The 14,042-nt window shown below is 36.8% G+C and overlaps 1 protein-coding gene across 1 annotated transcript in view; it reads left to right on the forward strand.

Annotated features, from left to right (window-relative positions):
• PDE312 (Nucleic acid-binding, OB-fold-like protein) overlaps window positions 1-14,042 on the forward strand; it is a 59,111-nt gene that overhangs the window by 23,395 nt on the left and 21,674 nt on the right. Inside the window, exons 6-7 of the mRNA XM_090003388.1 lie at window positions 808-881; window positions 1,027-1,096. Of these exons, the coding sequence (XP_089859514.1) occupies window positions 808-881; window positions 1,027-1,096 (144 nt within the window). The remainder of the gene's footprint in view (window positions 1-807; window positions 882-1,026; window positions 1,097-14,042) is intronic.

Consider the following 14,042-nt stretch of genomic DNA (forward strand, 5'->3'; position numbering starts at 1 on the left):
TATTTCTTTTCTATATCTTAAATATGTTTATTCTTCTTTCTTTTGTATGCTTATTTCTTTTATTATGTTTTATACATGTTATTTAATTATCTAAACATGTTCTTTTCTTATTTATGTTTTTATATTTTTAAAATATTTTAAGTGCCGATATTTATCAAATAAACCTATATTATTGCGAGATTTTCCTTGCCGATATATGGCTGAGACCAATATTTGTGACTGGTTTAGCTCATTGTTGGCTAGAGTTCAAGCGGGATGTTAGTTAATATTAGATGTGAGTATGACGATTTTGATTTTTCTTTTATTTGTGAATTCTAAAAAGTGTTGTAGTTGACTTCTTAAACACTTTTAGTTTCTTACTTCTACCTTCTTATGGACCTAATTATCCCTTGCATGTATTATGTCTATGTTCACTGTTGTGTCATGTCAATTAAAGCTGAGTGAAACATCGCTTTTGCACACTGTTGCCTTTTAATGAAAGTGTAATTTTCTTGCTTAAAAATGACAAGCCCTATGATCTTGGAAGCACACTACCTATGATGCAGGGACCATGCTTTAGAAGCATCTAGCTTTCATCTCCAAGAACAGCTTTTGCAGATGTGTAGAAACTTGTGGCTTTCATATGTTAGATAATCTGGAATGACACTTAATAATGAATTGCATTTAGAAACTTTGAGTAGTTTTAAATGCAAGATAAGATAAAACTGTGGCTATGATGAAATGTATTGGACACTGATTTTGGAATATATGCTTTTCTTCCGACGGTCTTGTTCATTTGCATTCTAACTTCTAGTGGTACTTTTGCAGGCAAAACGAGATCCATACCGGTACCGTTTCCCAATTGAGATGCGCTTTATAGATCCAAACATTGATCATCTTATGTACGTACAAAAACTTTCTCTCTCTCTCTCTCTCTATATATATATATATATATATATATATATATATAGTTGCTAGTGAACTTGAGGTGGCACATCTACGGATGTTCATGTATGATGCTTATTCATTTTTTTTTCATATTTTCAGCTTCAACAGATTTGAATTTCCTCCAATATTTCATCGTGATGATGAAGTTGCTAATCCTGATGAATTATTGGTGAGTATTATTCAGATTTCTCTCTCTCTCTCTCTCTCTTGAGTGTGTGTATGTATGCATGCATGTGAGGGGCATGTGTGTACATATGACTTTGTGCATGCATGTGTGCTTTATTTTTTCATTTTCAAAAATCCAATCACTGTTTGATCTTCTATTCCAAGCAACGAATGGATAAACCTAGCTTAGTGAGCTAATATTTTATCAATATGCTAGATTTGACTCTATTTAATGAATTCTATAAAATACCTATGTATATGCATCTATATGTATAACTCACTCAGAAGGGCAATTGAAGAGTAAAGAACAGTGAAATGCAATCGGAGCCTGTATACTTTGTCACTCCTTGATTGGAACCTAGTGGTAGCAATGAAAGATTGTGAATGAGAAACATGGATCTTCTAGAAGAAACTTCATGAAGATATATCTTAGGCATACCCATTAGCATTAGTTAAGTTGACTGGTAGAACACAACTAAGAGCAGAATAATTGATTCTAACTGCTAATGCACATGACCTATATCCTTAAAGTTAACCCAAGTAATACGTAATTGATTGAGTAGTCTTGACATGGTCTCATTCTATGTCACATGGACTCGCCTAAGTGGATGTTGCACCCGCATCGACGCAACAAGACGTGAGTGTGGCACCCGATGCTGCAAATATGAATTTTTTTCGCACCGGGTGCAGTCAAACAAATTTGGGTGCGGTCAACCCGCACCCAGGGTTACATTTGTCCGAAATGAACTCGGTCAATTTTGATCGAGTCCATTTTGGTACAAAATTAAAAAAAATTGAAAAGTTGGGGGGGGGGGGTTAATTAGGGCATGACCGCGCCCCTCTCCTCCCCGACTTCTCCTTCTCTCCCTCCCCGGCCTACTGCTCCTCCTTCCCTTCCTTGACTCCTCCTTCCTAACCGCTCCCCCCATCCCGACTCCTCCCCTCCTCTTTCGATCGCGCGATGACGATGATGACCACAAAGAAATAGGTACCTCTCTCTCTTCCTCCTCTCTTTTTTCTTCTTCCTTCTCCTCTATACTAGAATTTATGTACAAAAAGATACAATAACGGGTATTACACACAATAGAACTATGAAATTTCTTCAACACTCCCCCTCAAGCTTGAGGTGATGAGAATGCAATCAACCCAAGCTTGAACAAGAATGATTGGAAAGCCTTTAAGGGTAATTTTTTGTAAAGCAATAAGATATATAGCTCTGAGTTCTAATGTATGCCAAGGATATAACTCCATCTAGATATGCCTGACCAGTAAAGTGACAATCTATCTCAATGTGTTTCGTCCTCTCATAAAATTCTGGATTTTTGGCGATATGAATAGGACTCTGATTGTCACAATACAAAATAGTTGTCATGTCTATTTACTCACATGTCCTGCAATAACCACCTCAACCAAATGATTTCTGTAGTCACTTGAGCCATTGCACTATATTCTGCCTCAGTAGTAGACAAAACAACCCTTTATTGCTTCTTACTTTTCCATGATAATAATGATACATAACCCTTAGATAGAATGCCTATCCTAAGAAGCTCCCCTCAAAATCTGCACCATAATATGTTTTCAATGACGATGTAGCAAAAAAGAACAATCCATAATACATGGTACCCCTAACATATCTGATAATCCTCATGATTGCTGCCAAATGAGATGATCTAGGGGTACTCATAAACTGACTTATCATATGAACTACAAACGTAATATCTGGCCGTGAGATGATCAAGTAAATCAAACTCCTAACTAACTGATTATAAATTGTAGGGTCACCAAGTAGTTCACCGATCGTATGCTTTAATTTGCAGTTAGCTTTACTAGGAGTATTCACTTGCTTTGTGTCATTTGCAAGTCTTGCTTTCCCAATTAATTATGCTGCATATTTGTGCCGAGTCAACAAAAATCCTCGTTTGGAGTATGCGATCTCAAGACCTATAAAATATTTTAATTTTCCTAAATTTTTCATTTAAAAGCTTTAGGCTAATTGCATCTTTACTCTCAATTATTGTCCTATCATATCCAACAATAATCATATAATCTACATACAGCAAAAGAAGACATTGGCCTTTAGCAGAAGATGTCACAAACAAGGCTGGCTCATGATAACTTTGTCTGAATCCTAACCTCACCATTGCAACACTGAATTTTTCAAACCAAGCTCTTGGGGCTTGTTTCAACTCATACAATGTAATATCACGTATTTTCACACAGTCATTTTATGGTTTTGTTGAAAATTTGGCTAAGTATAGAAGAAAAAATCGTTTGATTCTCGATTTTAGGCCGATGTTTTGAAATCTGGGCTGGGTCCAGGTCACATTGTCAAGGCTTAAACGAGCCAATCGAAATGTGAGAACTTTTTTTATTTTCATCTTTTAAATTCAAGCAAAATTTGAGCGAAATTCAGGTTATTTTCAGACGAATTTCAGAAGTGGAATTCAAGTTATATATCGTTGGATACGTCTCAAAATTCTGAGCGTAACGATATTTTATTTTCCTTGATTCGGGTATGGTTCGCCCGAAAATGCATTTTTTTCAAAAATTGAGCAGTCTGTCTGTTCAGATCCGGATTTGAATCAGAACGGATCTGATGGATTTGATCCAAATTAATATGGATTTTGACTCTATTCAAGACCCATATTAATCTGGATTTGATCCAGCTCAAGACCCATTTATATTTTTGAGATGGATTTGGATCTTGGATTTAGATCCAGATCCAAATCTAAATCCATGCCCAAAGGTTTTTCCAACTTTAAATTCACTAGAAACCTTTAAATTGGAGTTAATTAACGTTAATAAGCCTTCCAAGTTAATTTGGTAATTTTTGAAAGCTTCTGAAAATTTATTTATTATTTAACATTAATTAATTAATTTAATTCCAAAATTTTATTTTGATATTTGTTTAGGACTCTTAGTAGAGTTCTTAAACACTCATGGAAGGATCTAAGAAGGTTTGAGAGGCTTAGAGTCCATTTGAAATAAAATTTTGAAAAGTCAACTTAAGAGTCCAAAAGTTCCGGAAAAGCCAAGAGAGAAAAGAGTCCATAGAGGAGAGAGTTCTCTCTCTCCAGCCCTAGAGGGGGGGGGGCTTCCCCCCCCTAGAGCCTTATAAATAGCTCAAAAAAAAAAGAGAAGGGAAAGTATAGAGAGAGGAGAGGAGAGGAAAAGAGAGGAAGAAGAAGAAGGCTTCTTCTCCGATCATCCGTCGTTTCCACCATTATTTTCTTGTTCTTTTTCAATCTATGGTAAAGGTACGGGTTTCTCTCTTGTTTCAAATGAGAAAAAGGGCATGAATTCGATTTCCATGCAAGATTTTAGTGAAAGTCCATGAAAAAAACGAGTGAATCTGCATATTCACTCTAAAATACTTGGTTGGGGATATATATGAAACATCTTTATTGGATGTAATTTGATTTCTATACGTTTTCTCAAGAATAAATTTCTGTATATGTTTATTTTCATAATAAAACATAATTTTTACTTATGATAAAAGCTGCTCATCGAGTGCGTAATCTATGTAAAAATCGATTTCCCCGTTCCGGTGTTTGTTTGGGGAAAATACACATATAAATATTTATATTTGTAAATGTATGACCCCGAATCCCTAAACTGGGACAGATTTGACATGCTCGAGGCATGTGCAAATCTGGCTCAGATTTAGCGCACTCAAAGCCTTCAAAAAATTTTTTTTTGGAGTATGCTTAGATGCACGGTTCATGGTAGGATAATACGTAAGGGTTCTATGTGTATTTAATGAAAAAAAAAGACATGCAGATGCATGTGGTTTTGTAGCTATTATGTTATGCATATTTACCAAAAAACGATAGTAGTGAGATGCATGTTTATTTAAACATGAATCTGTGCACATCTAAATAAAATAATTGCATCCGCATATATAGTCTGTGATATGCTCTCATACTATGCATGTGTATTTGATTTTGGCTTAAAAACACAGTCATTCATATCTATATGAGAACTAGTCGCCTAGGTTTGAATAGGAACCTGTCTTCCTACGCTTACTAAAACTTCAAGTTGGACGTCCAGTCATGTAGCATGGTTTTGTTTTGATTTACTGGCTTTCTGTTGGGCAGCACTGGCAAATCTGCCAGGCTTTGACAGGTTTGCCAGGCCTACCAAGCCGCAGAGGCCCAGCTGAGAGGGCTCGGCTGAGCAGGTGTTAATATATATATATATATATATATATATATATATATATATATGTGTGTGTGTGTGTGTGTATATATATATATATATATGTGTGTATATATATATATATATATATACACACACACACACACACATATATATATATATATATATATATATATATATATATATATATATATATATATATATATATATATATATATATATATATATATATATGCTGTTCTCTGGTGGGCTGGGGTCTGGTCGGACCAGACCAGACCTGGCTTGGTCCTGGCTGGATAGTCGGCAGCCCAGCCGAGTGCTCGGCTGGGCAGGCTGGGCCCTGTCAGGTCCAGTCCAGCTCTTGGCTGGACTGGTGCAGGCCTGGCTGGCCCCTGCCAGGCCCGGTTTGCATACGAAAAAAAATGGGGGAGAGAAAAATATTTTCAGTTGGTTTGCAAATTTCCAGATTTACTCATGATAACGGATCTAGTTCTATGCACGTTAAGAGGGCTGAATCCATTGTGTTTGATCAAAATATTAACTGCATAGTAACTTTTATGTGCATAGATGAAATAGATAGGTTTTTCATGTAAATAGTTGTATGAATGTTGTTGTTTGCATGCTTGTGAGGAGTTAGCTATGCATAACCATGTGCCTAATGTAATGCCGTCTACTTGTACATCTTGCAGCCATGTGCAAAGGTTCCAAATTTTGGTTGTTTTACTTATATACAATTGTATGTTCATTTGCATTTGAACATGAAAGGACTCATGGAAGAGACGTGTAACTTGCATGAATATGTAAGCACATGCATATGAAAGCGTTATCTATGCACATCCTTGTTTAATATATGTGTGAATGTGCATCCCGAAAGCATTATGTAATTTTTTCCGGTATGCGATTGCATGAGTGTTCACATATGTTAGTTCTAAATGATTCATGAATGAAAGCATGCATTTAACATGAATATGTGAGCCCATGCATATCCTTAAGTTGACATAAATGAATGTCCATTGAGAAACATTTAAACGGAATGCATAGTGACATGTTATTCATGATTTTTGTATATGAATGCATAGATGATCAAGATGGATCATCATAGGCTTTGGAAGCCTTGACCCGATGTGCTCCTTACTTTACTTGTTTGTGCATTACGAAAATCTCATTTGATATTGTGATTCTAATTGCACTGTTCTATTTATGACACGGGTGGACCGTGAAGAGCTTCGCATGTGGATATGCGAACTTATGTTATTAATTTTGCATGGTGAATTGCAAATAATAGAAATTTATATTAATAACAAGATAAATAAAGAGAACAATGTAATTTACGTTCTCTTGATGTTCTTTCTGCAGAAATGTAATCTTGGGCTTAGCGGTTTTAGGGAACTGTGAGGATACTAAAACTTCGTGTGCGTTGTTGTTGCCCCTGAACTCGATATTGAGGTTCTTCTTCTGACCACGGTTTTAGGGAGAATCCGTCACTTTGCCTGGCGGTGGTGTGTAGATACAATTGTTGTTTTGGTATACCAAGAAAGTGACACTTGTGGATTTAGATGTCTCTGATGTCCCCGACATTAGATTTGGATGTCTAATATTTCGAAGGCTGTTTCGGTCGAGAGCGAAGTTTGAAACCTAGTAATAAAGAGATGCTTTTGGTCCATGTTGGCATGTATTCTCTTGTTCTTGTCGTTGATACACTCATTTCAAGTATTATTACATGTAGACAAGAGGTATTTTTACACATCTTTGTGTGTGTCTTTTGGCCTTTAATGGCATTATGGTTATGTTCTTGTTCTAGTAGCTTATACACTTGATTTGTAGGTTTTTGAGGACTAATGAGGTAGTTGCTTGTAGTGGATGAACTACTATTGAAAATTGCAAAATTTCATTCATAACTTGTGTTTTTAGATACAAGTGAATCATATTTATGATATGTTTTTAAATCAAATTGATATTTTAACATTTAATCTATATATTAAGTGCTTACAGTTTTTCGGCCACTTTTGTATTTGATATGCAAAATGAGTCTTTTGTCTCAAATGATATTCATTCTTGAATCTTGGGTGGATGTTTTAATATATTTAGTCAAATCATGCTTCTTATATATGACATTTGATTGACATAGATCTTCTCCTAAAGATGTGAAAAACTCTATTGTTGATCTATGCGTGTTAAATATACCTTTATAAATCCCCTCTTATTGAAGTTCATATTCGTCATGCCTTTGGACATTTGTATCCGTGTTCTTTTAAAACCTTTTGAACATTTGTATCCGTGTTCATTTTGACTAAAGTATGTTTGAAGCATGTTCATTAATGATTTCTTTAAGTGTTAATTCATTTTATGATAGTATATGCATATGCTCATTATGGCCTTTTAGGCCCTCATTCAATAAAGCATATGTAGCTTATGCCTCTTCGTAGGCTTATTGTGGTGTCCTTTAGTGGATCATTTTGTTATTCCCCATTATGGGGTTGTGTTTGTCCAATGTTGGACCTTATGAATGCATTATGCATTTTTGCAATTCGTTTCCGCTCACTATTTAACATGATATATGATTTTGAAACCTTGGTTTTCTAAATTTTCTTTTCATGCTTAAGTAATTATCCTATCATGTGCTTCAAATTTCTATGCATAAGTTATAATTTTGCACCTTGTTAGGAATGTTTTATTTGAGTAAAGTGCAAAGATATTTTTTACTTGTTCTTTGTTGTTATTCCATAGGATCTTGGAGATAAGATAAAAAGAAGTACCCTGGATGGATCGGGAAATGTGTTCACCATTAAAAGGCAATTGGAGGAAGGCATTTTCAAGTTTCAATAGCATCCTTACCGAAGCCTCTTGGAGTCTTGCGACTTTCTTCAATCTTTTCGTTTCCCCGCAAAGATTGAGGGGGGTGTTAAAATATGTGTACTCGTACACATATATGTATGTTGAAATATAATCCTTAAAAATGTACATATGTATATATATTTATATATATATATATATAAATATATATTTCTCTTCCTAAAATACCCTCAAGGGTATTCTTGTAATTTGTCATTTTACGCATATTCAAATTGGAATATGCATTGTAATATTTCTTTTATTTTCTGTTTTTTATTTTTTGTTTTTCGTACCATATTGGGGGCCTCCCAATAGAGACGTTGGGAGCCCCCAATGGTCACAAATGTGACCGTTGGGGGCTCTCCAACGTCTCCTTTGGGAGCCCCAGAGGTGGTCCCTTTGAGAGTGTATAAATAGGGGCTCTCCCCTTTGTATTTACCACTTCAAGAAGGAGCTTTTGCTCCATTGTAATGGGTGTTAGACCCTTTTCTCTTCAATAATATTAACTTATGCCTTATTGGCATTTTACCCCTTTTGTGGGTTATGTGTTAGCACATTATGTGCTTGTGTTGTTCTCTTTAGTGGGTATATTCGCACTTCATGTGCATGTGCATTGGTTCATTATTGAACCTAATGTATTCAAAGCCATTTCCTTACATGACTATGAGGAGACCTTTGCTCCTGTTGCTCGAATGACTAGTGTTCGAACCCTAATTGTTGTAACATCATCTAAGAAATGACCTATATTTCAATTAGATGTTAAAAATGCCTTTCTTAATGATTAATTAAATGAAGAAGCATATATGGACCATCCACCGGGAATTACTCTTGAAAAAGGTCAAACCCTTAAATTATTAAAAGCTTTATATAGTCTTAAACAAGCCCCTAAGACTTGGTATGATAGATTTAGTGCTATCACGATTAAGTTGGGATTTCGTTCTTGTTATACTGACACTGCTCTCTTTGTTAAAAGTGCAGATAATAGTATTGGTATTCTTTTACTTTATGTTGCTGATATGATCATCACAGGCAATGATGAAAGTGGTATTATTAATGTTAAAAATATGTTAAAAGATAACTTTGATATGTCTGATTTAGGTTTTCTCAGATATTTTCTTGGTATTGAAGTTGCATACTCTCCCCGAGGGTATATATTATCACAGATGAAACTTGCTGCAGATATATGTTCCAAATCTGGAATTTCAGATGACAAAAATGTGGAGACTCCAGAGGTCATCAACGCTAAACTACGGTTGGAGGATGGGGTTCTACTGGATGATCCTATACCCTACAGAAAACTCATTGGATCTCTCACCTATCTGACCATCACCAGGCCAGACATCGCTCACGCTGTTCACTCTGCCAGCCAATTCCAACATGCTCTTACAACTGTGCATATGAGTGCCGTGCTTCGGATTATTCGCTATATCAAAAACACTCTAACTAAAGGGCTATTTCTATCCTCACACTCTTCATTAAATTTGCTTGTCTATATTGATGCTGACTGAGGAGGAAACCCAAATGCTAGAATCTCAACTACTGGTTTCTGTATCTTTTTAGGAGATTCGCTAATTGCTTGGAGATGCAAGAAACAACAGAAAGTCTCTTTATCATCTACCGAGGCTGAATACCGGGCTATGGCAACTACTACAATGAAACTTGTGTGGCTTCGAAGTCTTCTTCAAGATATGGGAGTTGAAATTTCTGGTGCCTCGAAGCTTTGCTGTAACTACAAAAGTACTTTCTATATTGCCAACAATCACACCTTCCATGAGCGGACCAAACATATAGAAATGGACTGTCACTATGTTCGTGATGAGTATCTCCGTGGGACAGTTACACTGCCATACGTCACATTCGAATATCAGCTCGCAAATTTTTTTACTAAAGCACTTCCTGCTCCTCACTTCTTGTTTCTCCTTGGCAAACTTTCAGTCATCTCCCCGTAAAGTTTGAGGGTGGGTGTTAATATATATATATAAACACCATAATACTCGATAGGGGTATTATGGTCATTTCACACAGTACCCAATAGGAGTACTTGTTTTTCTCCTTTTTTTATTTCTTGTATTTATTTTATTTTATTTTTTTTCCTTTAAGCTACTTAAAGGGGCCCCATCATAGAGTCGTTAGGGCCCCCAACGGTCACAATTGTGACCATTGGGGGCTCCCAACGACTTCATGGGAGCCCCCTTTTTGGCTCACCTTTTGAGGCCTTGTGGCCTCCCTTCCTCTCATTTCTTCTTGTATAAATAGGGTTGACCCCCTTTGTATTTGGATATACTTGAGAGCTCTCTCTCACTCTCTCAATAAAGAGGCTTCTATATTTTGCATTTCTCAGGGCTTGTGTATGTGTTGTCCCTTAGTGGACTTGGCTATTGCCTCTTTTGTTTGTCCTGTAGGACATTACAAGTGCTCATAGCACTTTTTATATTTCCGCATATCTCATTACAGTTTATACCAATACTCAAAAGAGAAACAACATGCTGGGAAAAAGAAACATAAGGCTGGTACACGGTCGTACCAATAGTCAAAAGAGAAATAAGCATGCTCCACAATCGGCTAAACACACATCGATACACACCTGAACCAGATCTATCCACCTAGTGTGAATAGGTAGATTGGTTGAGATCTGCATATGCATATAGCAGATCTGAGCCAAAACTGCGTATGTATCATAGCGTAGATCTGTCAAAAATAAACAAATAAAGTAACAGCTTGTAAGCTTGTCTAGATCTACACGTGTAAATACTGTAGATCTGGACCATATTTGCCTATATGCATGGGCAAAACAAATCTGATCCATATTGAACTTACAGAAAGCATACTACGAGGTAAATATTTATTGACTAAGGGCCGCTTGAACATATATAGCTGTGAACCTATGAAACATAACATTCATATATATTTTTTTTCGATACATGATTATTTCTATATGCAGTTTCTAGGTTTCAAAAACAAAACAACATCATAACAGTTCATAAGGCGACATTGAAAACAGTTTAGACCAACCTAATAAATCAAATCCCATTTTGATATTAAAATAGCTCTAGTATGAAATATTGATACTGCTGGAAAATTAAAATAAATCTGTTATACCTCATAACAGAAAATCAGATATTCTTTTCCTTTAACAACCAACGATTCCACACATGTTCATAATGGCAGATTTACAACACAGTCATTTCAACAACTATTGAAAAGAAAAATAAACAGTATGTTAGCGAAAAATAACTCTGCAACAGGTTTGGTCAGATTTGCGTGCACACAAAAATTCGCAGATTTGGAGCAGATCTGCGCACCTATGAAAGTTTGCAGATCTGTGCACACGCACAATGGGACAAATCTGTCCACATATACAATGGCAAATCAAAATTTATTTTTTTTGAGCTCTTAAAATACATAGAACTAAGAAATATGTAGAAAATTAACTCGCAGGGCATATTCATCTATAAGCACGAAATCAGAAAATTGAGTACATGCCAAAAAAGAAACACGTGGCTGATTTAACACACACACATATATATATATATAATCAACGTTATGTATATATATTGTATTCTAATTCAGAATTTTCCTTTTTTCCACTAAAATCTCACATAAACTGGACTTAAGCCGTTTTCCCCTGTTCGAATCAAGAGAGGAACCCGTACCTTCGATCGAAGATGAAAAAAGAGTGAAAAAATTCGTCGAATGTCCGGAATGGAAGGAGATCCTTCTCCTTCTTTCCTTCCTTTTTTTCCTATGTCACATGGGTGCGGGTGCGGGGATTCGGCACTTCCAAAAAACCCGGGTGCGGGGGTGCGGTAGGGGCAAAAATGTAATATATATATATATATATATAGGGGGTCGGGGGAACACGCGGGTTTTTTCAAATTTCGCAGCTGTCAGCTGTTGACAGCAGCTGACAGACAGTTGCTGCAGCTGACAGAACAGCTGCTGTCAGCAGCTGACAGAACAGTTGCTGCAGCTGTCAGCATAATTTTTTTTTAAAAAAAATCCGCAGCCCTTTTGGGCAATTTTTTTTTTTTAAAAAATCCAAAAAAAAATGGAACTAAATGATCCTGGGTGCGGTCAACGCACCCAAGATCGGGTTGACCGCACCCGGTGCCGCACCCGCACCCACACCCGCGTCGAGTCGCGTCGACGCGGGTGCAGCACCCTGCTAGCCGAATCCCTGTGACATAACTTTTTTCCTTTCTCTTTTTTGTTTTCTCTTTCTTTCTTTTCCCTTCTTCATTCTCTCTCTCTCTCTCTTTAGAAAATGAAATCTAGAGAAATGGGCGAGTTAGACCCTTTTATAATTTTTTTTTAGTCTTCTAGAGAGAGGATGACGTCCCTTCTGGAGTCCTTCTATAGAGGATAGAGTTTTTATTTTATTTCTTTTACTATTTTACTTTAACTACATTTGGGCTCTTCTAGAAGGTGACACCCCCCTCTAGAATCCTTACATAATAGGTAGAGTTCCACAAATGTAGAACTCTGCCATATCTAAAATAAATTTTCGGAATTAATTAATTTGTAATATTTAATTAATTATTTATTAAATAATAAATTTTCAAAAAGTTTCAGAAGGTATTTCACTCCTCTGGGAGTCTTTTTCACATGGAATTTCACTCAATTAAACTTTTATATTGAATTTAAAACTTTAAATTGGTTGGAATTGGATTTCAGATCTTGATCCAGATCCAAATCCAATATCCATATGGATCAAAGACTGGACCAGATCCTAATTAATATGGGTCTTGGACTAGGTCCAGATCCATATCAACTTGGATCAAATGGATCGGATCGGATCCGATACAATCCAAAACTGGTCACATCAAGGCGAGTCTATTTTAAAAAAATACGATTTTCAGGCCAACCGTAGGCCGAATTCAGAAAAAAATATCAATATTTTCAGAATTTTGAGACCCATCTAATGATATATTACTTGAATTTTGCCTCCGAAATTCTTCTGAATTTAACCCAAATTTTGCTCGAATTTTGCTTGATTTTAAAGGTAAAAAATAAAAAGTTTTACTAAATCTTGATTTGCTCGTCTAGTCTTGTCAATGGGTCCTGGGCCAAGCCCAGAGTCACTTGACGCCACCTAAAATTGAGGATTTTATCAACTTACCAAAACACTTAGCCAAATTTTATGAAATATCAGAATTTAACATGGTAGAAAAACACAAGATATTCCAGGGGGGAGCAATCACCCCTCCCACCTCTATTTAAGAGGATTGTTCCACCTTGTTTTACCACATTCAAAGCAGTAGCTATTCACATGGGGTCCATGTGAGAAACACTTTTTGTTGTTTTTTGTTCTTTTACAAAGTGGGGTTTATAAACACCCTTGCTTTAAATATATAGCCCTTGGCATATTTGTTTGGTTTAGCAGCTACAATAACATTGTTCCCTTGCGACTTACAGTGTACAGTTGCGCTTAGAGTCTGTTTTGCTTTTGTTGAGTCTGATGTAAGCTGCCCGGTTCAGGTGAATTAATACCCCGAAGGGGCAGCCCGTATACTTGAACTGTAATAGCCTGCGGGCAAAATTGTGAATGAATCAAATGCGTTGAGCTTTCTTTTGTTCACCCTCGTTGTGATTGCTTCTTGTGATTGCAACTCCTCTCCCTCTATTCTCTCTTGCTCTCTTGCACTCTGATCATAAGCTTCCGCGACCGGCAAGCGAGCTGACGAGTAGGCTTGCGGCGGTAAGGAAGGACCGTCGCGCCGCGCTGGCCCATTGAAGGAAATAGGCCCGTGACAAGTGGTACCAGAGCCCATTCTCGTGCTGGGGAAGGGACTCCGGAGTCGGTGTCGACAGACACGCCGACAGGCTGCGATTTGTGAGCAAGACATCGTGGCGCCTTATCAACACTTGCGCAACACCAGAGGCAAGGCAGTTGCCGAAGCTGAGGAGATGGGTTCACCTCAGGGCCAAGAAGAGTTGGCTGCAACTGTTAATAAGCTGGT

The sequence above is a fragment of the Nuphar pumila genome, chromosome 4 (genome assembly GCF_984573655.1).
Source record: "Nuphar pumila chromosome 4, dmNupPumi1.hap1.1, whole genome shotgun sequence".
Lineage (NCBI taxonomy): Eukaryota > Viridiplantae > Streptophyta > Magnoliopsida > Nymphaeales > Nymphaeaceae > Nuphar > Nuphar pumila.